Genomic DNA, 20,750 nt, shown 5'->3' on the forward strand with positions numbered 1-20,750 from the left:
CAATTCATCTTTGACAAAATATGCTACCCATGCTAAGATCTGGGACGTTTGTGCACGACGGAATTTGTTGCAAAGACTTACATACTGGAATTACTTTTTTAAAGCATGCAATGCCAATGCAATCATTAAGCAACTACTAATAGTATCTGGAGTAGTTAATAGGTCTCATCACTGTGTCATAATTACAAGCCTTCCTCTGCTACACGCATTAGCGCTCTCATCAAACACACATCCTGGACCACGTTTAAAACAATAACAAACATCCATCAATCATTTCCGATCATCTAAACGGTCCTTTACCTATAGCTCCGAAACAAAACTTACCAAAATTACGCTTATAACTCTTGCCTTCCCGATCAGTTTCAGGAAGCACCCAGAAGCTTTAGTTAATAAACAAATACACTTCGTATTTAAGCTACATGGAATATAAACGTTATTTAGCTTTATATAATTTAATATACATTGTACTGTTTTATTATTATTATAATTATTTTTATTATTTTATGCAGCTGAACAAAAAGTGCTCTAATTACCATTATTGTTTGTCCCATTTTTCCTCAGCCATCATAAGTTAGGCTACTTTATCTCAGTCTGCCTGGTCAAATATCATAATGCTGTGTTTGGGGTCAGGATGTTACCTTTTTTTCCACAAAGCTATACCCGAGGAGTAGAATTTGTAAAACGAGATCTGGAAATTTACTGTATTTTAAGGAGAAACTAACGAGCTAGCAGTGGTCTTGTTAAATTGGGCTATATAACCCTACGTAAAATAGAAAGTAAGTTTTAATTACGTTGAAAATGAAAATATCAAGAATGGCTATGCATTTGAGGACTCTTGGACTCCTGACAAAAACTTTAACACGGTTTCTGTCTGAAGCTCTTTTTCTGGCCTTTGGTGTCGATTGAGGGGGGCTTTTCTCCTAGCAATGTGGTTTCTATTACAAGACACCGCTTTGCTCCGGGGAGCCGTAGCTTGCGTTGAATTGCAAGACGCCATATTGACTCAACTAATAGGACACCAAGTTGAAGGCGCAGTTTACAGGATAGCTTCACACGCTTGGTGTCCTCTAACAGATAGCCCCAAATGTGACATATAAAATGCTGCTTTCGAGGTAGAACAAACAGTGGGTCTGTATTTTGTCATTTGTCACGTTTACAACAAGATGGCATTTCATTTGACATGTATTGAACGTCCAATGTTGCATTTCATGCGACTTCAGTTCCGACGTGTCAGTACCTGCTCTGAGAAGATTTTATGTATTTAAATGGATAGTGATACCCAACAAGGCAATGAGCAAGAACCTCTGCGCATATACACACACAATCTATACCTGGTAAGTAGGAATGACATGATACTTGATGTTATCTCATTGTTTTATCAAAAACGGATTAATATTAATGTGTAAAAGTAAAGTGTTAGAGGGCGAATCAAAAGCGTACTTTCTCACTTTAAGCTGCAGCACTTTGCACGTGTATTTACATAGCCAAATTTAGACGTAACCTGGACAGTTTCCCATGCCAAACCTCGGAGTCACCCTCGCACCCCCAACCCTCTCTCTCTCTCTCTCTCTCTCTCTCTCTCTCTCTCTCTCTCTCTCTCTCTCTCTCTCTCGCTCACTCAGTCACTCTCTTTCTCTCATCTTTCTCTCATACACACATACGTAAACCCAACCTTCAGCAGTTTGAGACAGAGCATGAGTTCACTGTCCGATAGAACAGACAGATTTGTCTGCTAATGAATAACACAACATTGAAAGCCTTTTGATTTCAAATTCATAAATTATAATTTAATACCAAGAACAAATTTACAGCAGAATGCTTGTTTACAATAAGCTAACACAAACAAACAAGAATTGTTTTCAACTATAAACTTCCACACACACTCACGTATATCACTTGCAATTAATAATAATCAATAATAATAAAAAAGTATCTATACGTTATCAATACCCTGCAGTAATATATTTTATATATTTATATAAAAACGTGGGTCAGTTTAAACTGTTCATAATTACAATCATGTATCATTCACTGGTCCATATGTGGCAGAGAACAGCCCAAAATAACTGTTCAATCAACTACACAATATGATCCCTTTTTATCCAATCACAACATGGTGTCTTGTGTGTTGAAGAAAAGCCTCAAAACAAGGACGAAATTGCAAGCTTTCACACATACACACACAAGGCATCTGTTACAGACCGAAAAGGAGCAGAACACCAAGTCAAAATAGCCACCCCTTTCCAAACCAGCTCACCCTGTTAAGTGTCAACCTATCGTCGAACATTTTTTTTCCTTTTTTTTTTGTCTTTTTAAATACAAGGGCTAGTGTACTGAATGCACAGATTATATCTATACAGTCAAAAACATTTACATTTATATATATATATCAAAGGTAAAATAGGTTAGCGACCTGTGGCCATGCATTCACAGTCTAAATACATGAAAAAGAAAGGAAGAAAAAAAAAACATTTGTCTTAATATGTATGTACATTACAAACAGAACTTTCAGTGCTACTAGCTAAGTCTGTCACTCATTTGAAGACATTTGTATTACCGAAAAAATTGGCAACCACAGTTTTATTCTTAATCACATATACGTTGTATAAAGAAAAAGTCCTTGAAATGAATTGACCTATATTTACAAGAATACTGCCTCTACTTGTGTTTTTTTTTTCCCTCAAGTGAAATGAACAATTATAAGACTTACTTTGTAAATTCTAAGCGTGTTCCCCATGGTGTATAGACTTCAGTAACCGTTAATAACACATTTGCGCTGTACAGGCACTTTAATGCTTTAAGTGTTGAGGGACATTTATAGGGACGTCTTATTAATACTGCTGCTTTATCATTAAAAGAATGATGACCCATCATTTCCCCCACGTTCAAAATACAGTTTACTATGGCAAAACACTTGAGCGAGAATTCGCATGGGCGCAACTTAAGGTGGGTTCCTGCAATACATCTGAAAATATTAAGTGGGGGTCTCCTTAACTGCAAAATCAAACACGTTGTTCTACAATTTGCGTTACAACCTGACCACCATTCACGAACCCAAATATTTAAAAAATGGAGGCAGGTCATACCTCTCAACCAATACGATGAGATTTCGCAAATACTTTTGTGGCGCATATAACTGATAGTTTTTGCAGAGTGAGTATTGCTCTTGCATCCATTCTGGGGGAAATTGGTTTAGGGCTGTCTATATCAGTTAGAATAGTGGTGTAAGACATTGGAACATTACTAGTGCTCTGGCATTTTGTGTATATAATTTTGAGTTGATCGAGAAAATAATCCCTACTCTTGTTCATTAAGGGACATCGATAGAGTAAGTGCGCTTGCAGCATTAAGCATAGCCTATATTGCTGTGGATTTAGTTTTAATTCTCGAAGAACGTCTTTACATTACTGAACTGTTTTAGAAGAAGCCGTGGTTATTAGAAAAAAATAATAAAATAAAAATGATAATAAAAAATAAAAAATAAAAAAATAAAAAAAACCAACAACTGCATACTACAGAATCACATAGGCCGGTTTGGAACCAGAAAGGAGGAACACAAATTACAAAAACAGCTATAGATACATGGACACAGGACAATAAAGCAATTTGGAAAAAGAATTCTTTTCTTTTCTTCTTAATCTTTCCAAATTGTCGCTTAAATGCACTTTATAGTTTTGCTGTCCCAGAAAAGATTATGAAAATCCTTGAATTATTTTCCTTTTGCCTTTTTTCCCTTTTGTATTAATTTTAGTGGGTTATTTATTTCTTCATTTTTGCATTTATTACAAAAAAACAACAAACAAACAAAAAACATTAGAACAAACTGTTCAGAATGACACTGGGAGCAATCTCTGGATTTCGAGGCTTCACTGAATGTCTCAATTTTAAAATTCACAGTCATTGTATGAAAGTCTTTCTTCTTGAAAGTAAACTCGTGTAACAGCCGTTTCCTTCTACAAAAGAAGCGCTAACTATTGTAGTCACAGCCCCTTTGATCATTCCTTCTGCCTACTGAATCGACATGTAAGGCCAGTTAAAACTGCTCCCCGACAGCAACATATCCCTGATGAGGGTTTCAATTGGGGTTTTACCTACCAATCGGACGAAAAATAATTGCTCTATGACCGAAGACGAGACTGTACGGAGAGAGGGCAAGCGCAGTAATAACTTCCCAAATCGAGTTGGCTGGTTGGGATACTGGCTCCGAACGTACTCCTCCAGAGCGCACTGGGACTTCTCTTGCAAACTTTCCACATGGGCCACATCTGACAGGCCACAAGCATCTATAAGGAATGGAGAGATAATCAAATGTTTATTACATCAACTCGACACCTGGACCTTCCATTTACAAAACGACAAGCCACAGTAACACATCCTTTTTCATTCAACTTTGCTATTACGTCAGTATATACACACTATACATCACAAGATATAACATGTAGCCTAACTAAAGCAATGCACAAAACGTTCGCTTTGTGAAAATCATACGCGCCATACGAGTTAACTTTAGTTTTTACGTTAGAATTCATATACCTTACGAGAAACATATATCGTTTATACACTGGAGTTCTGCTGGTACGTATTTTATAAATAAGAGCTGAGTAAACATTCCAACGTACAAGTTGTTTTAAAGCTTTTTAATCGTGACTCAAATTATCCCCATAAAAAGGACAATTTAGCAGCATGTGGGTCATACTATTATGTCAAAAAGATAAACAGAAGGACAATAATAAAAAAGGTTAAGAAATAAAAAAAAGAAGTGCAAGCGTATTATACTGTCTGTGTTATTTTTTTTAACGTTTATAAACCCAACACATCCTTTAACCCCAAACTTTTAAACCCCATTTTTTAAAGAACGCCAACAAACTCGAAGAGCAAAATATCCACAGGAGGTGGTATAAGTCTTTAAATCAATAAAGTGATTGCAAAATGCTGCCCTACATGACATGAACTTTTAAAAGTGTAATGTTAACAACAGTTCCGCTAATATTTCTTCTTTTAAGTTTTGATTCATTTATATGTTATGTTTGTAGAGAACATTATCTGTGAAGGAAGCAAAACAGTATATTTGCATTCTGGGGCAATCTTTATTGTGCAACTGTGACTAAAGCTTTTCCAGTCATAAATTTCAGAGAGAAATATATTCGCCATGAAGTTTAAAATCTGTTAAACTTTTTCGCTTTAGCTCTGTGATACACAAATAAAGAAAGGAAGTCAGGGTCATGACCCAGTTCTGGAACGAGTCCAGCATGTGTCTTGGATCCCTAGATCATCCTAACAAAACAAGGAAGAACTGTGAGCTTTTAACAACGCACAAAAATGTCTTGTCGCCCGCCACAATAAAAGGACAATTAAACAAAACTAGCCATTGGTGTTTATCGCAACATTAAAATATCTATCAATTTAAACTATCGGCTCCAGTGTAAAGCTGGGCTGTGATATGTGTAAACGGAGCATTAGGCCTTTCTTCCCTTTCCTACAGCCTCACCCCTCCCTTCGAGCATGACATCCTTAATATCTGTCATTGCAAATAAATACAAATAATTGATTGCCCTTCAAGATCTTATTATGTTGATGTATTGTGAAACTATAGCAAAATATGAATAAAGCTACAATTTAGACTTTGTGAGTAGATCGTGCATATTTTCTTACATTATCTGTATTTACATTATTATTATTTTTTAAATCAAGACTACGTAGCTAATAGGCGCTATAGGTAAATTTACATTTTACGATATTTTGAATGCGTACAAATAACAGTCTTTATGTACTGCTGGCTGTCACAAAATATTAATTGTTTCACCATTTCATTCTTAAAGGAGCTTAAGCGTTAAATATAATTGCTGTATTATACTGATGATACGTCTAAGACTTTTAAAAATTATTAGGGATAAGAAATAATTTTCCTAATTTTACAATGAAATTACTACCAGAGAGCTCTGCAAAATATTTACACTTACGTGGCTATTACGAGGTGCATTTTTTAATAACGTTTACAGATAAGTAGGCTAAAACTAGCACACACACGCTCTTCTAGATTTTAAAATAATCCACGTTCCTTTACAGTACAAACACACTAAAATATAAAATAGATGTTTATAAAATTAAAACTTACCTGAAGTGAATAAAACGATGGCCTTTAAACAGCTGTATTCAGCAGAGTCAACGTGCAAAGCTTTGAGCTTTTCTACTTGTTCTTGGAAGATCCTAATGTGGTCCATAAAGGCGACCACTCTGTCCGCAGACATGGGGGAGGCATGGAGCCCAGCCGCCGCCAGAAGTGGAGCCACATGGAGCGGCATGGAGCATTGAGCAGCGTTGAGCACAAACAACTCACTCCAGGTCAACCTCAAAAGGGCAACCTGGTCAGTAATTTGGAGGTCTGGGAAGAAGGGAATATTCCTGGCCCACTCTACCGCACTAAACAGCATCCTGGCTGCCAGTTCACAAATGTTCTCGATGCCCATGATGTTGTTGGGCTGCATGCATTGACTGCCATACCGAGAAGTTGGGTAGGGCTCCGCTCGTAGTAGTAGAGAGATATATCCGGATAAGTAGGAATGGCAGTGCAGTGGGTCCCCATTTGTCAAGGCGAACTGACCATGGTGTGGCTGTGTGGGTGGCATCCGTCCCCTTTGCACGGCTGCAGTAAAAAGAGAAACTGTAGATATTGATGCTTGAATTCTACAACAACAAAACATAGCTTGACCTTGTTTCTACTTCACTTGGTGTGTTACCACACAATTTGTTTAGAGAACTACACCAATTGCATTGATACAATCAATTATTATGTCACTTGACACGTGCAGAACTTTTAAACTATCAGTGTGGCCTTCATGAATCTACTGGTAAGTCTAATAATTAAAAAAAAATAATAATAAACTAGATTCACGATATACTCAATAATATTCTGCACCGTGCACTGCATACACAGAAAATAATTACAGTCAAATCCTATGTTTTATTTAACAGCAAAATAGATATTGGCAAATGTTTAAATTTAGTGTACTTGTCAAATAATTGTTTCACAGTAGAAAACATGAGTCCAGTGAATACATGCACAAAGAAAGACATGAATGCTAACCCTTAACCTATTTAGCTAGCGACACAGTCAGTTCTGCTGTCTATAGAGAATCTGCGAGCGAACTGGGTGTCTGGCGGAACGTTTATTCAAATAAATACTAACATAAGCGCAGCAGTGATTATTATTTACTTTTATATCGGAGAAGAGCAATGTAGATTGCGGTCGATCTGGAGACCCTAGCCTAGTGTCTGTGTGTGTGTGTGTGTGTGTGTGTGTATGTGATTTTGACGCTGCCTCTCCATACTCCCTCGCCATAACCGCACGGCATATCTGCAGTGATATTATTTAAAAAATCAAGACGAATGCAAGTGTTTTCTTCTCCAAATAAAAGTGGTGATCTGTTTAACGTTGCGAACATGCAAAATGTGAAATAGTCGCTTGAGAGAGTGTGTTCATTATTCGAGCATTACGGGCGCCGAGATACCGCTCAGACTCGAGCGCTATAGGCGGTTCCTTCGTGTGCTGTGGTCGGGCAGACTGAGAGAGAAGAGTCGGGGATGAAATACATGGGGGACGTAGCATGCACGGTTTAATCAGGCTAAATACAAAAGACAAAGACAGCAGTAAAACAACAAAAATCCGAATACCTTCCCGTCTCATGCCAACTTTGAGGCATTTTTTGAGGCGGCAGTACTGACACTGATTGCGATGGTGCTGGTCAATGGGACAATTCCTGTTGGCACGGCATGTGTAAGTGAGGTTCCTTCGTACGCTCCGTTTGAAAAAGCTTTTACACCCCTCGCAAGTGAACTGGCCATAGTGTTTGCCGCTGGATTTGTCCCCGCAAACCACACACTCTATGTGCTGTGGTTGCTGCTTTTCCGACTGACTCTGCGTCGTTTGGTTCGTCGGGGTGGACTGTGTGTTGTTGTTCGGGGGTCCTTGAACGGGTGTCTGAGGGGTCGGAGGGGCAACCTGAGAGGCCGTCAGACCCAGCTGGCCTGGTTGAGGGGTTGGAAGGGATAGTCCTCCTTGGGCTTGCGATGAGAGGGTGCCCTGGGTCTCGGCCACATCGTCCTGGGAGCCTCTCCACACTACCATTGCCATATCTATCAGTCAACGTTAAAAAAACTTTTTGTTCCCCGTTTTTGGTTTCGGAATGCTTTGTTTCAAAAAATAATAACGCAGCACGGTGCCTTTATCACTTAGGAAGGTAAAATAAATAATTCAGGATCGGCACGGTCGCTTAGAGTCTGAATGTCCGTTCAAAGTTGCGCACCGACGACAAACAGTAGTCTATTTCTTGACTGAAATAGCGTTACCTGGCATGTGGTTAAAACTGAAGCAAAGACACGCCGAATAGCAGCCTTGCTCTTAGAGGCCAAGTCCAGGGGCACTTGCAGTCATCCATCCAGTAAACCCATCAAGGAAAAAATGGGAAATAAACACGGCGGAAGAAGATACGAACAGAGCAGGACAGAGAACTTCACGTGTGTAGCGATGGTCGGACGCACAGAAACACGCAGCTTTCAGAGATACTTGCGACACGCGAGAAGTTCCAGCGTAAAGTCTTGAAGAAAACCAACAACTGGCAAAAAAATATTGCCGCTTCTTCCTTTTCTTCAGATGAGGTAGCGCTAGCAGCCGCGCGCAGTTGCAGCCTGTGCTCGAGTCAAATATGAAGTCAACTCTCCGGCAAGCAGGACTGATAATAAAACAAAAAGATCACAACCTATAGAACCTCCTTCATGCGCGTAAAAATAATAAGAGAGAGAACAGAGAATCAAAGTGATCAAATATGTTAAAAAGGGGGAGGTTAGGAAGTGACTGCGATTTGTAGGCGCTGGGCTGGCAGAATGCTTTCTCTCTGATCAGCTCACTGAGCTCTCTATATAGTGAACTTTGACACGACTGCTGCAACTTAGCACACGTTACCATGGAGATGAGTTGCCATATATGGAAAGTGACTGTGTTTGACTGGTCAGAGCTCACGGACCTCCCCCTGAACCCTATTGGCTAGTCGGCACTTGTGCTACTTGGTTCTTTGCCAAAGCCAGGAAAAAGGGTCGAGGAGCCGCTTGGTCCTAAAGACAGTAGTATACAGTGCGATAGAAAAATGATCGCAATACATGTTCATTATTTTTATGTATTTGAAATAAAATCCACGATTGCCGTATCTTTTAGAGCCGCTTTCACCACCAACAGGGTCCGAGGCTTTTCAAAAATCAATATTATGATATTTTAAATATGTTATTTTTTAAAATAATAAGCTACCATCCCTCTTATGTTATTTGGCAACAAAAATAATATCTTTGTGATAATTATATTTCTGTCATTTAGATTTTGATTTTCCAATGCGTGTTACAAGCATTGCATATGCTACCTTTTTGTTACATTTATATAGACTGGCCGCAACCTATATGATTTGGTCAGTTTCATTAATCCATTTATCCGCATTAACGCCTCGTTATAAATCATGAAACTGCATATCATTTATCAAGTCAATAATGTACAGACAAATATATTTAAAACACAGACCGTCCACAAGGGAACAAGCAATTTACGCGAAAGGCTACTGGTGTAAGTTCGAGTAGCCTACTTACACTGTAATATGTCAAAGATATATGCGAAACTCTACTTTGTCTGCAATAATGAAACAATCTTACCAAATTCATAAAAAAATCAACCAGAGTCAGAATGTGTGCAAACCATATTTCTGTGAATATTAGAGTTGTTTAATTCTATCAGAACATGAATAGCTTACATATTTACGTTGCGTTTGTTTTTAATATACCAATCCAATAAATGTATCCAAAATATCCATTGTATTGGAGTATCACGTAGAGGTCTTGAATTTAAGTCGAATGCCTTTTCGTGTATATACCTTCAAAATCCAAAAAAGATATATGATGATTACTAATGTTTATACCGTTATCCACACAATTTACAGTCTTACTTATGGAAATCAGCACCAATTGCCACATATGCTGTTGTCTCCTTCCGTTCTAATCATGACTACTAGCAATAAAGTAATGAATATTAGTTTTTTTAAACTTATCATAATACATTGATTTATTCCTACGTGTATCGAAGGTCAAACGGCCCTTAATAAAGTGTGTTTTTATGCAGAGATACTGCGATTCAGCGAGTTCTCATATAACAAAAGAGAATTTTAGGATTACTGTGCTTTTAGGCCCTTGGCATGCTACATATATCTTACTCAGTAAAGTTAATAAAATATCCCACAACTTCCTCGAATGCATCACTGTTTTTTTAAACATTAAAACGTTTTAAAACAAGCAAACATAAGATGAATGATGCTCATTGAGAAAGCTGAAGCCCAGACGTTTTATGTTAATTGCCATAGACGTTCGCTGGGAGCCTCGGGGTGGTCAAATGAGGTGTCTCCCTTTTCGCTCCTCGGGTTATAAGTCAGAGCACTTTTTTTTTCTCAAAAGCTCGCTTGTTGAAGTCTACTTTCTGTATCACCAGGGGTTGTCGGAGTTGGGTCCACTGCAAAACGTACAGTGCTAAATCACAGCATATGCTGCCTCGGAGGAAAATGCTGAAGACTGGACGTACAACAGTATATGGGCGCCCCCTAGCGTTTGGATTATTTCTGCCTGAAATCGCTCTTTAAGGTGGAAGAGCCATCTTAAATGGAAACTACATCGGTCGCTCGCCTCTCACATACACCAAAGTAACATGCGCCTATTTTAATCTGATTAATGCTTTTGAGATTTCCTTCTAATTGACTTGGACGTTGCAGAGGTGCGCTTGTAGGTCTCTTCCACACATTTCTCCACAGTGTTGTTCACGCACGGGAGTATTGCAGCGTTTCGGTTAATTTTGGCCAGTTTATTGAAACGAGCAAAAGTGAGCACCGTACCTCATCTCTGACCATTCAAAAGCCTGTATGTGAACAAGACAGCCGAAAGCAATACCGCAGAAGTAAATTATAGCGTACCGATGCAAAGTGGATTTTACCTTAAGATCAAGGTAAGTGCTCTTATTTCCACACTTTAACTTGCAAAGCAAACGGATGTCTCATATTTGTTTTTCTCTTTTCAAAGCAAGAATACGACTAGTAAAGACGCAAAGAGAGACATGCATGCGATACACCAACATCACTTCTTAAATATCAGCAAAATTATAGACAAAGACCAAAAAGAAAGAAATGATAATAAAATAAAAATAAAATAATGCGTACCAACTTGCGATGATTATAAAAATGAATGGACAAAGTGTTCCGCACAAGGATGCGTTTGCTGTAGATGCAGTGTTCATTTAAAAAATAATTTTAATCAATATTGTGAATGAATTCACAACACAAAAAACAACCAGGTTCACTTTAACATACATATTCCAAATAATATGTACATGCTAAGTGATGTTTGACTCTCAACAATTATAGCCCAAACATACCAAATGCATATGATGTTGATTCGTCTTCCCCGTGATGCATCCTCTCCTATATGAAAAATATACTTAGTCTTCTCTTTCTGTGCGAATTAACCCTCTGTTTGGAAGTGGAATCAACGTTTCCTTTTCCACAGACGGATTTATACACAAAAATGCGGCTCTCTGTTTATTTGAATGATTACTAAAACTTTAGGGAGGGAAAAAAGACAAACCGACAAGCAAAATCGGTCAAACTTTTCTGCGACGCTTAAATCACATGTTAATATTTAGTACATATCCTAATGGAGTCGTGTTGATGACTTTGAAGATAGAGATTTTTTTGTTTTGTTTTTGTTTAAAAACAAAAAAGACAGAAGATGCTCCAGTGCGTCTTTTTCTTTTCCACAGAAGGTAAATAGCCTCCTCAGTGCAGTTGCTTTGTGTGGGCTGTGTGATTGGGGGAGGGAGGGGGTGAAGTCAGGAGAGACACCTGTCTGTTTATGTGCAAACTAGTAACAGTGATATGCCTTTGTCGCTTTTCAATGGTTAAGTCCAAAGTGAGGACTTTATTAGATCAATGAATTTCGATAATTGATGCAATAAACCTTAACCGTTATGTAAATATTGTTTTAATATGTCATTAAGTTCATGAAGAGGCATAACCATAAATCTACAAGAATGCACATGAGAACATCCCATCAATAAGGGTTTGATACTTAGGCTGCTGGTGTCTGAATAAAAACAAAGCTGGTAGTAAGCACTGCTGGTAGTATGCAGTGGTAAGACGTCTAAGCTATAGCCTACTCCTACATTCACGAGTGACGTCAATTTGCCGTATAGCAGACAATTATGGTTGAAGTAAAGTAATTCCGCCAATGCCTGATAGGTTTTAAGAGTTGTTTACGCACGGCGCTTTAATTGTCTTTTTGCTATGCACAGGAGAGTTAAGTTCCAGGTCTAAGTAGCAGCTTATAAAAACAAATGCAAGCTAGATGAACAGAGTATCATACATATACAACCATTCAATAGACATAAATAAACAACAAACAAACGCCTGTATTCATATCACATTATTTAAAGCCTAACAGCATTTCCAACGCAAATCTGTAGACACTCTGAATTATATTAATATACAGTCTTAATACAAAGGCCTCAAATGTGACACAAGTTGCTAATTACATAAAGTACATTACATTAAAATCCCCAAAACAAAGTTTTATTCACTAGGTTATTTGTTCCACCTCTGAAAGATCACAAAATAAAAGCAAACGCCACCAGCAACCGAGTAGAAATTAATCACTTTGCTCTTAAAAATAGCTTGTAATCGTGGTTGCGCTGAAGGAACTTTGGACAAGAGCCGTTTTCAAGCAACTTGATGTTGATCAGTAAAGTGCAAGCAAAGTCGTCCTGGTACATTTATCATTGTAAAACGCACTGCACAAGAAAGAGTCCTTACACACAGAGCTCAGCAAGCGTCCACACACACAATAGCGCTCCCCCATCGGGACCTCCATCGATTAGGACGAGACACTACACTAAATATTTACTGATCACACACAAATAGCAGGATCTTTAACGATTTTCCATGGCTGGGACGCGAAGAAAGGGGTAAATCACTTTATTATTGTTTGTAAAGTAAAGTACGCACGCTGGGACACGGGTGTGTAAGATGTGACTCCTGTAAGAGGAGTTATACGCGAATAAATCGATAGACATTGAATATCCAAACCGCAGCAAATCTCTGCATCAGCCGACTGCATCTTACACTAGACGTTAAACCTTAAAAGAAACGGCTTAATACTGCTTGATTATTTAATATATAAAATATTATATCGAACACAAAAATATAGGCTACTTTTTCCCTCCCTTCTTTTTATTAAACACTCATGGTATATTTATTTTGTTCGTATTAAGTCGCAAACATGATAGGCTAGTAATTCTCAAAAGCTTTGCGAGCGCAGGTTTAGGCGCAGGTGTCTATTGCGCTTTGATGGGTTGGAAGAGGAAAGTTCACCCTAATCTTATCGCTGCCTCCACCGTATCCTTCAAGCAAGAGATAGAGGGAATCTGACCCTCGGGTCACTGAGATCCCGGCCTGATTAACCCTTACGGACCCAGTACGGAGCAAAGGTTAACCAGGCTAATCAACACGAGGAGACTGATTAAGGCAAATCAGAAGTCAGAAATACATAAATATGTATATTTTAAATATCTAACCATTACCGAAAAAATGTAAGAAAATTTACAATCGCACCTCACAAATATTAAGTCAATCATAGATAATTGGATGCATCATGCTAATGAAAGACTGACATATTTGGTATTATACCAAGACGTAACACTGGTCTCAATAATTTAGTTTTAACTTTGTTATTATTATTATTATTATTATTATTATTATTATTATTATTATTATTATTGTTATTATTATTATCGCTGCGGAATGCTGACCTGTGGTTTTCATTCCTGGTCCTGGGAAGCCACAGCACTGCACATTTTGTCTCTCTTATTTGAAGGATTGAAAACCACTGGATCAGACGGTGTGGTTTAAAACGTGTCCAAACGAGCAAGTAATAGACCTGTCAGCTGGTGTGGTTGCAGTCTATATAGCACATCTGTTGTGAGGGTAAAGCATTTTCAGACATTTCGCAGTAATTAGCAATTACAATTCTCTTGGCCAATACAGCAATAAATTTGCGTTTGCAAATTAGCCGTTTGTATTTATTTTACTAGATGTAAAGGAAGCATTATCAATTTATTTTCATACTGATTACACTTGTAAACATACAATGTGTGCACATATTCTTGCTTTGAAATTTGTAATAATATTTTTAATAGCCTATTAGTATTTTAAATATGAGTATACAAAACAAAAATATTTGTAATGATATTAAACATTTTATTTTAATTATATAAACTAATTAAGTATGAACCACATTTTTTTTTTAATACACCAGCCTGACTAAGTCAGTACAGAAAAAGCTTAACTTATCAACTTGCTGGCAGTCTAAAATGTACATGACAGATAGCATTAAATGTTTTCATAAACTAAATATATTTCTAATATGTGGATGTGGTCTGAACTTTCACTAAAGCAATTAAATTATGCCTGCTGGCACTATAGTTTATTGTTCAGTTCCACCTACATGTATAATTTTACTACTAAAAAGGGAAAAGACACTTCAGCATGTTTACAATCTGATGATTATGATTACTCCCAATACATTAATCCAAAATAACACAGAAAACTTTTGAAGTATTTTCTCACGCAATCCTGTCGTTTTTATTGTTTGTCATTTAAATGGATCTAAAAAAACTCCCCTTGACATATTCTTCCAACTCATTGAAGAAAATCTCATATCGGTTACGGGCAAATTGAATAGGATTATGGTTTTATTCTCTACAGAAGCCTGGCTCTGTGCCCAAATATGGTGTAATTTGTTCAGCATTACCTTCAGTCTTAAAACAACACCATTGCCCTGGGAATTCAGAAGACTTACTGCTTCTTCACAGGACAAGAAGTTCTTGCTATGTATTTCACTCTTTAAGACAAGAACATGGACCGATTGTTGCCACAGTCCTTGAAAAAAGATCTTATGAAAGTATAGCCTACACCCATATAGCATAGACTTCAAAATGTAACTGTGTGGGAAGTCTTTCAATGTCCCTTTCTTGTTTCATATACCGTAGCAATAATACCAGACTGCAGCGAGACTGAAGGGATACTCATGACCTGTTACACAAAGTGTTGTAGTGGAATTACAGATAGTTTCCACAGGTTTAGCAGAAGTATAAAGAAGGTATAATGTATACAGATAAAGTGTCATACTGAATTTATACAGGTAAAGGGTCAACTAAAAATAATTCAAAACTAACTTCTGTCATTAATCTGATATGATACGCAGTATGTGATAATGGATTGTGCAAATTGTTTGCCATATGCAGACAATCTAGAACAGGCAGCATATGATTATAAATGAAGATTTCGAAGTGATTATTTCTATTTGTATTCCGCAGTTGGGCTGTGTTGTATGCATGTATGGCATTAGCAAATGTTTAGTACTTCATACATTTTGTTGGTTCTTACTATACATATACAGTCTTTGATTACAAGCTATGAAAAAAAATCATTGATAAATTTTACAAAAAACAAAGGATGATCAACATTTTTATATATAAAACGATTATTAAATCAGATTTTTGGCAATTAAATTCTTATCAAAAACACCTTTTGCTGTAAGTGTGTGTACAAGTCTCTACATGATTGATTCGTTCAATTGGTGCAGGTTACCCTCTCCCTGTCTATTTCTGTTTGCCCTAAGGGCCAATCTAAGAAGCCAGCAGAATCATGATAGATCACAGAGTTCGATTCTCCAATGATGGATTACAGTGTCAATTTAAACAGCAAAAGCTTAATTTGTTTAAATAATCTCGTCTTAGACTGAATGGCAAACTTCCATTTTCCACTTCATTTTTCCAAATTTGACAAAAAGTTAAAAACCCTGTTACAAAAAAATGTGATGCAAATAATTTATACTTATATATTAGTATTAGTATTGTTCATTGTATTTTTACATTTAATCATCACCACATTCATCCTTTGTTACATTTAAACAAGTACAAATAAGATGACAGACAACATAGCTATAATTTTGTTGCTACTGACAATTTACTATAATCAACTGTTCGAAACTATAGGTAGAATGCGACGTTCTGGCAGACTAGCTGTGCATTGTCTCAGACCTCTGCAGGACCGTGACGAGGACAGAGGACACGGCCGCTGTGGGAACTGAAGAATGCTGAGTGGTGACGTTGACATCAACACCAAATGCATGATGGGAGGAGGAACTTCACGCCATGGATCTCACAATGACAAAGCAGGGAAGGTAGGCCTTAATGTATGCTTTTGAACCACTGGAGCAACTAACCTGTAATAGATTCTTTTATAGGTAAAAGGATCATTGGCTCCAGTGACAACGACAGCTTGAAATAAAGTATGTATGTATTGTAATTCTGCGAATACTGTATGTTTAAATAATGCAACAGAAAAAGTAGCACTGTATTTTTCTAAAAAAAAAAAAAATGTAATGAAAGAAAAGTATAAACTGTATAATAATTTTTTGCCAAAAGCACAAGTAAAGTAAATAAACATGGGTCCTGTATGCATGTTGTTTGTTATTATTACATATAAATCTACCTATCTACCTATCTATCTATCTATCTATCTATCTATCTATCTATCTATCTATCTATCTATCTATCTATCTATCTATCTATCTATCTATCTATCTATCTATCTATCTATCTATCTATCTATCTATCTATCTATCTATCTACCTACCTACCTACCTACCTACCTACCTACCTACCTACCTACCTACCTATCTATCTATCTATCTATCTATCTATCTATCTATCTATCTATCTATCTATCTATCTATCTATCTATCTATCTATCGTTTATGGGCAGTTTCGCAAAAAGTACGTCTTTAGCTACCAGGGATTTGTCTTCATACCTTTCTTATGAAGTCTACAGCATTTCAATTTCAAATCTAAAACTTTAGTGAAAAATGTCATTTCGCAAATAACTAAATGCTGGTTGTAGCAGAGCTCTAAATCTTCATTTAATGTGGAGCTGTAACTGACGTTTTTATTGCAAAAATTACCATAAAAGTTTCCATTTCTTTAGCTGCTATGAACAATTATAGATAGACATTATTTTCCACATATACTCTTCTGCATTTACTGTACCAGTCTGGATTTAATCACCGGCCACTAGACTAAACCCAAGTTATTAGGGAATATAAATGTTTTCAAAAGTAATCAAGCAGCTAAAGCAGAAGAAAAGAGATGGGAAAGACAGAAGGAGGGAAAGAGAGAAAGAGTGTGTTCTTGCTGTCTGTAATTGAAAGCAGCTTGTTTTCTAATGTGGACGACTTAGACGTTGGTAAAGGTTTTAAGTTTGAGTTCGCACTTTTACCTCAAATGCTTCTGAATATATTATGAAACGTTTTTTGGAGAAAACTGACATTGACTCTTTGGGAGTAACGTATTTAGACACACATACACTCTTAAAAATAAAGGTGCTTAAAAGGTTCTTCACAGCGATGCCATAGAAGAACCATTTTTGGTTCCACAAATAACCATTCAGTCAAATGTTCTTTAAAGAACCATCTCTTTCTTACATTTTTATAATCTGAAGAACCTTCTTTCACCACAAAGAACCTTTTGTGAAACAGAAACGTTCTTCAGATGTTAAAGGTTCTTTATGGAACCATTTAGACAAAAAGGTTCTTCTATATCGTGAAGAGCCTTTATTATAAAGAGTGTATCTACATTTAATCCTTTACTAAATGTCTTACAGTTTAATTATTTGACTTTTGGAGTAGTTGAAACAAAACGGCTGAACTGCTAATGCCACTTTTACAGTACTAGATACAAAAACTGTTTGCAAGAATAAAGTCATTGATATCACAGATGATCCTGTCAGTCAGCTGATCCTGTCATGCAAATAATTTAGCCTTCAAAGTTAAAGAAATAACAGCAGATACAACGCTAATCATTTGTGGTTTTCAACATAGGGCCATAAATTTGAATTTTGAATTCAATTAATTCTACACACACACACACACACACACACACACACACACACACACACACACACACACACACACACACACACACACACACACACACGTTGGGTTTACATGTTTTATGGGGACATTCCATAGGCGTAATGGTTTTTATACTGTACAAACCGTACTTTTTATTGCCCTACACCTACCCTACACCTAAACCTAGCCCTCACAGGAGATTGTGCACACTTTTACTTCATCAAAAAAACTCATTGTGTATGATTTATAAGCCTGTTTCCTCATGGTGACCTGAGAAATGTCCCCACAAGGTCAAAATCTACTGGTATTCCTATCCTTGTGGGGACATTTGGTCCCCACAACGTGATGAATACCAGGTACACACACACACACACACACACACACACACACACACACACACACACACACACAACTAACTAATACTATTTATTTAAAAATAATTTTGCGTTTTGTATGTTTTGTAAAAAAATAAACTTATGGGAGTACTTTCTAAAAAGAAAGTATTACTTCAGTCTTTCTACTTCCAAAATTCAATGTGTTACTTGCCGTAATTATTTGTTACCCTGGATCACAAAATCAGTCATAAGGATCAATTTTGTTTTAATTTGAGATTAATACATAATCAAATAAGTTTTCCATCCATGTATGGTTTGTTAGGATAGGACATTATGTGGCTAAGATACAACTATTTGAAAATCTGGAATCTGAGGGTGCAGAAAAATCTAAATATTGAGAAAATCACCATTAAAGTTGTCCAAATTAAGTTCTTAGCAATGTATATTACTAATCAAAACTTAAGTTTTGATATATTTATGGTAGAAAATTTACAAAATATCTTCTTGGAACATGATCTTTACTTACTATCCTAATGAATTTTGGCATAAAATAACAATCAATAATTTTGACCCATACATTCTATTTTTGGCTATTGCTACAAATATACCCATGCTACTTAAGACTTAAGATTTTGTGGTCCAGGGTCATGTTTGTAAAGTTTACTAGCAATTTCTGCATGCATTAAACACTCACTAAATGGAAATCTGTGCAGGAAATATCCATATATTCATATAAATATTAAATGTAACGGATAAGGGAGACAGCAAACAGAGCTAGTGCGAAAAATGAACTAAACCACACACACACACACACACACACACACACACACACACACACACACACACACACACACACACACACACACACACACACACACACACACTGGCAGTGGTAAGGCAGAGAACACTCAGCACAAGATTTAATGAGTGCTGAGTTGTTGTGGTATTTGCAACGCGGCCAAAAAAGCTCAGCTATGTTCAGGAAGCATGTGAAGTGTCTGCAGTGAAAAAACGTTGTCAAACAAGATTTGGGATCAATTACCCAGACAGAGAGTGTAATGTTTATGTGAGCCCCCTGAAAGAAGCGGTGTCCGGGTAAACTTCAGCTGCAGGCCCTGAAGTGCTCATGTAACTGGCTCTTGAAGTTTTCTCTAAGGACGTTTGTTTTGTCACCTCCATTAAGAGCTGTTTGGTCCCAACAACGTAGTACTACTCTGCTTCCTCTTGCCCTGAAGAAAGAGGTTCAAAATCCAGGACATTAATTCAGGCCGTGATATAAGTGACAAAATAACTAAGATTGTCAATTCCTCAGGTTTAATAACAGAAGCATGATCTGAAAAGATTTAAGGAAAATATTTGCGGATATTGTGATAGGTATATAATTTGTCTTTAATAAGTAGTCTTCAAGTTGGCTAATGTGATGGCTAATTATTAAATAATATCTTACAAAGTAGAGTTCTAGTTCCTTTTGGCAGAGGACCAAATTTAACACTTTAGTATCAGTGCTTTTATTCTGTGCGGTGGTTAGAGTTTCAACATGACCAAACTTGTTCTAGTGTCGCTATACATTTCTGATGCTTTATGTAACATTCAATAATGTCTTAAAAAATCAGGTGCTTTTTAGATGTCCATTTAGATGTTCTTAACACATAAGTGCTAAACAATATAAACCACAATCTTTGATCTTAGTTTAAAAACTCAGTACATGACGTTTAATCAAACAGAATATGGAAAACTACAATAGATGTAATATAAATGAATGTATCAGTCAAATTTCTGCATCCTCTCAAAACACAGCCAGATGTTCAATCTTTCTATACAATGAGGCTTTCTAAAAAGACACCTTTCAACACATTTTCACCTATTGCACCATTTGAGGGAAGTCTTCCCAGCAGAACTTCTGAAGGAAAAGTCAGAGAGTTGTGGCCTCACTACGAGTCTCTGCCCATATGGTAAGTTGCAAACAAAAGCATCTGCATTCCATTCAGCAAGAGTAAGAGGTGTGAATGTCAGAGAGACAGGGCACTGGGTCAACGCTTACAACATGTCAAGGAAACGCCGTTGTATTACTGCATGGTTCAAATACTACACGGTAAATAGTGTGAAAAGAAAGCTGCTTTTCTGCTGTTTTTCACAGCTTGAAAACAAACGACGCACTCTGCTTTTGTTCAGCTAAAGTGCTTGACAGAAAGCATTATAACATTTATCCAGTCATAACGTAACCCGAAGTTTCACAACAGTTACGCCTGTAGCATTTTATTTATAAACGCAGAGGAAAATCAGGCACGATTTCCACATGATACAATGCGCTGTGTCAGTCCACAGACAGCGATAGTGAGCGGTAAATCTTTACAAGGATAAATGATAGCTCTCCAG

At 37.0% G+C, this 20,750-nt stretch overlaps 1 protein-coding gene and 1 long non-coding RNA gene across 4 annotated transcripts; one reads left to right on the forward strand and one right to left on the reverse strand.

Annotated features, from left to right (window-relative positions):
* Nucleotides 1-1,765: 1,765 nt before the first annotated feature.
* nr2f2 (nuclear receptor subfamily 2, group F, member 2) lies at nt 1,766-11,835 on the reverse strand. 3 transcript variants are annotated; one of them, XM_073849961.1, is made up of 3 exons: nt 11,450-11,835; nt 6,116-6,643; nt 1,766-4,283 (listed from the first exon to the last, which is right to left on the reverse strand). In XM_073849961.1, the coding sequence occupies exons 1-3, from the start codon at nt 11,487-11,489 to the stop codon at nt 4,009-4,011; spliced, it is 843 nt and encodes a 280-aa protein (XP_073706062.1). In that variant the 5' UTR covers nt 11,490-11,835; the 3' UTR covers nt 1,766-4,008. The 3 variants fall into 3 exon arrangements, with proteins under 3 accessions (XP_073706062.1, XP_073706061.1, XP_073706060.1); XM_073849960.1 differs by lacking the exon at nt 11,450-11,835 and adding an exon at nt 7,672-8,864; XM_073849959.1 differs by lacking the exon at nt 11,450-11,835 and adding an exon at nt 7,672-8,864 and having other exon boundaries at nt 6,116-6,661.
* Nucleotides 10,701-16,587, forward strand: LOC141345097 (uncharacterized). Its single transcript, XR_012356933.1, has 2 exons — nt 10,701-11,023; nt 16,124-16,587. It is a non-coding gene; the product is annotated as an uncharacterized lncRNA (long non-coding RNA).
* Nucleotides 16,588-20,750: the final 4,163 nt, after the last annotated feature.

The sequence above is a fragment of the Garra rufa genome, chromosome 11, assembly GCF_049309525.1.
Source record: "Garra rufa chromosome 11, GarRuf1.0, whole genome shotgun sequence".
Classification (NCBI taxonomy): Eukaryota; Metazoa; Chordata; class Actinopteri; order Cypriniformes; family Cyprinidae; genus Garra; species Garra rufa.

What these genes read in the sequence shown, in the direction of transcription:
- nr2f2 (XM_073849959.1), bottom strand. Translation starts at nt 8,131, where the DNA reads ATGGCAATGGTAGTGTGGAGAGGCTCCCAGGACGATGTGGCCGAGACC. An exon ending in AGTTGGCATGAGACGGGAAG is followed by an intron (nt 6,662 to 7,671) that starts GTATTCGGATTT and finishes CAATATCTACAG; the next exon opens with TTTCTCTTTTTACTGCAGCC. An exon ending in CATCGTTTTATTCACTTCAG is followed by an intron (nt 4,284 to 6,115) that starts GTAAGTTTTAAT and finishes CATTCCTTATAG; the next exon opens with ATGCTTGTGGCCTGTCAGAT.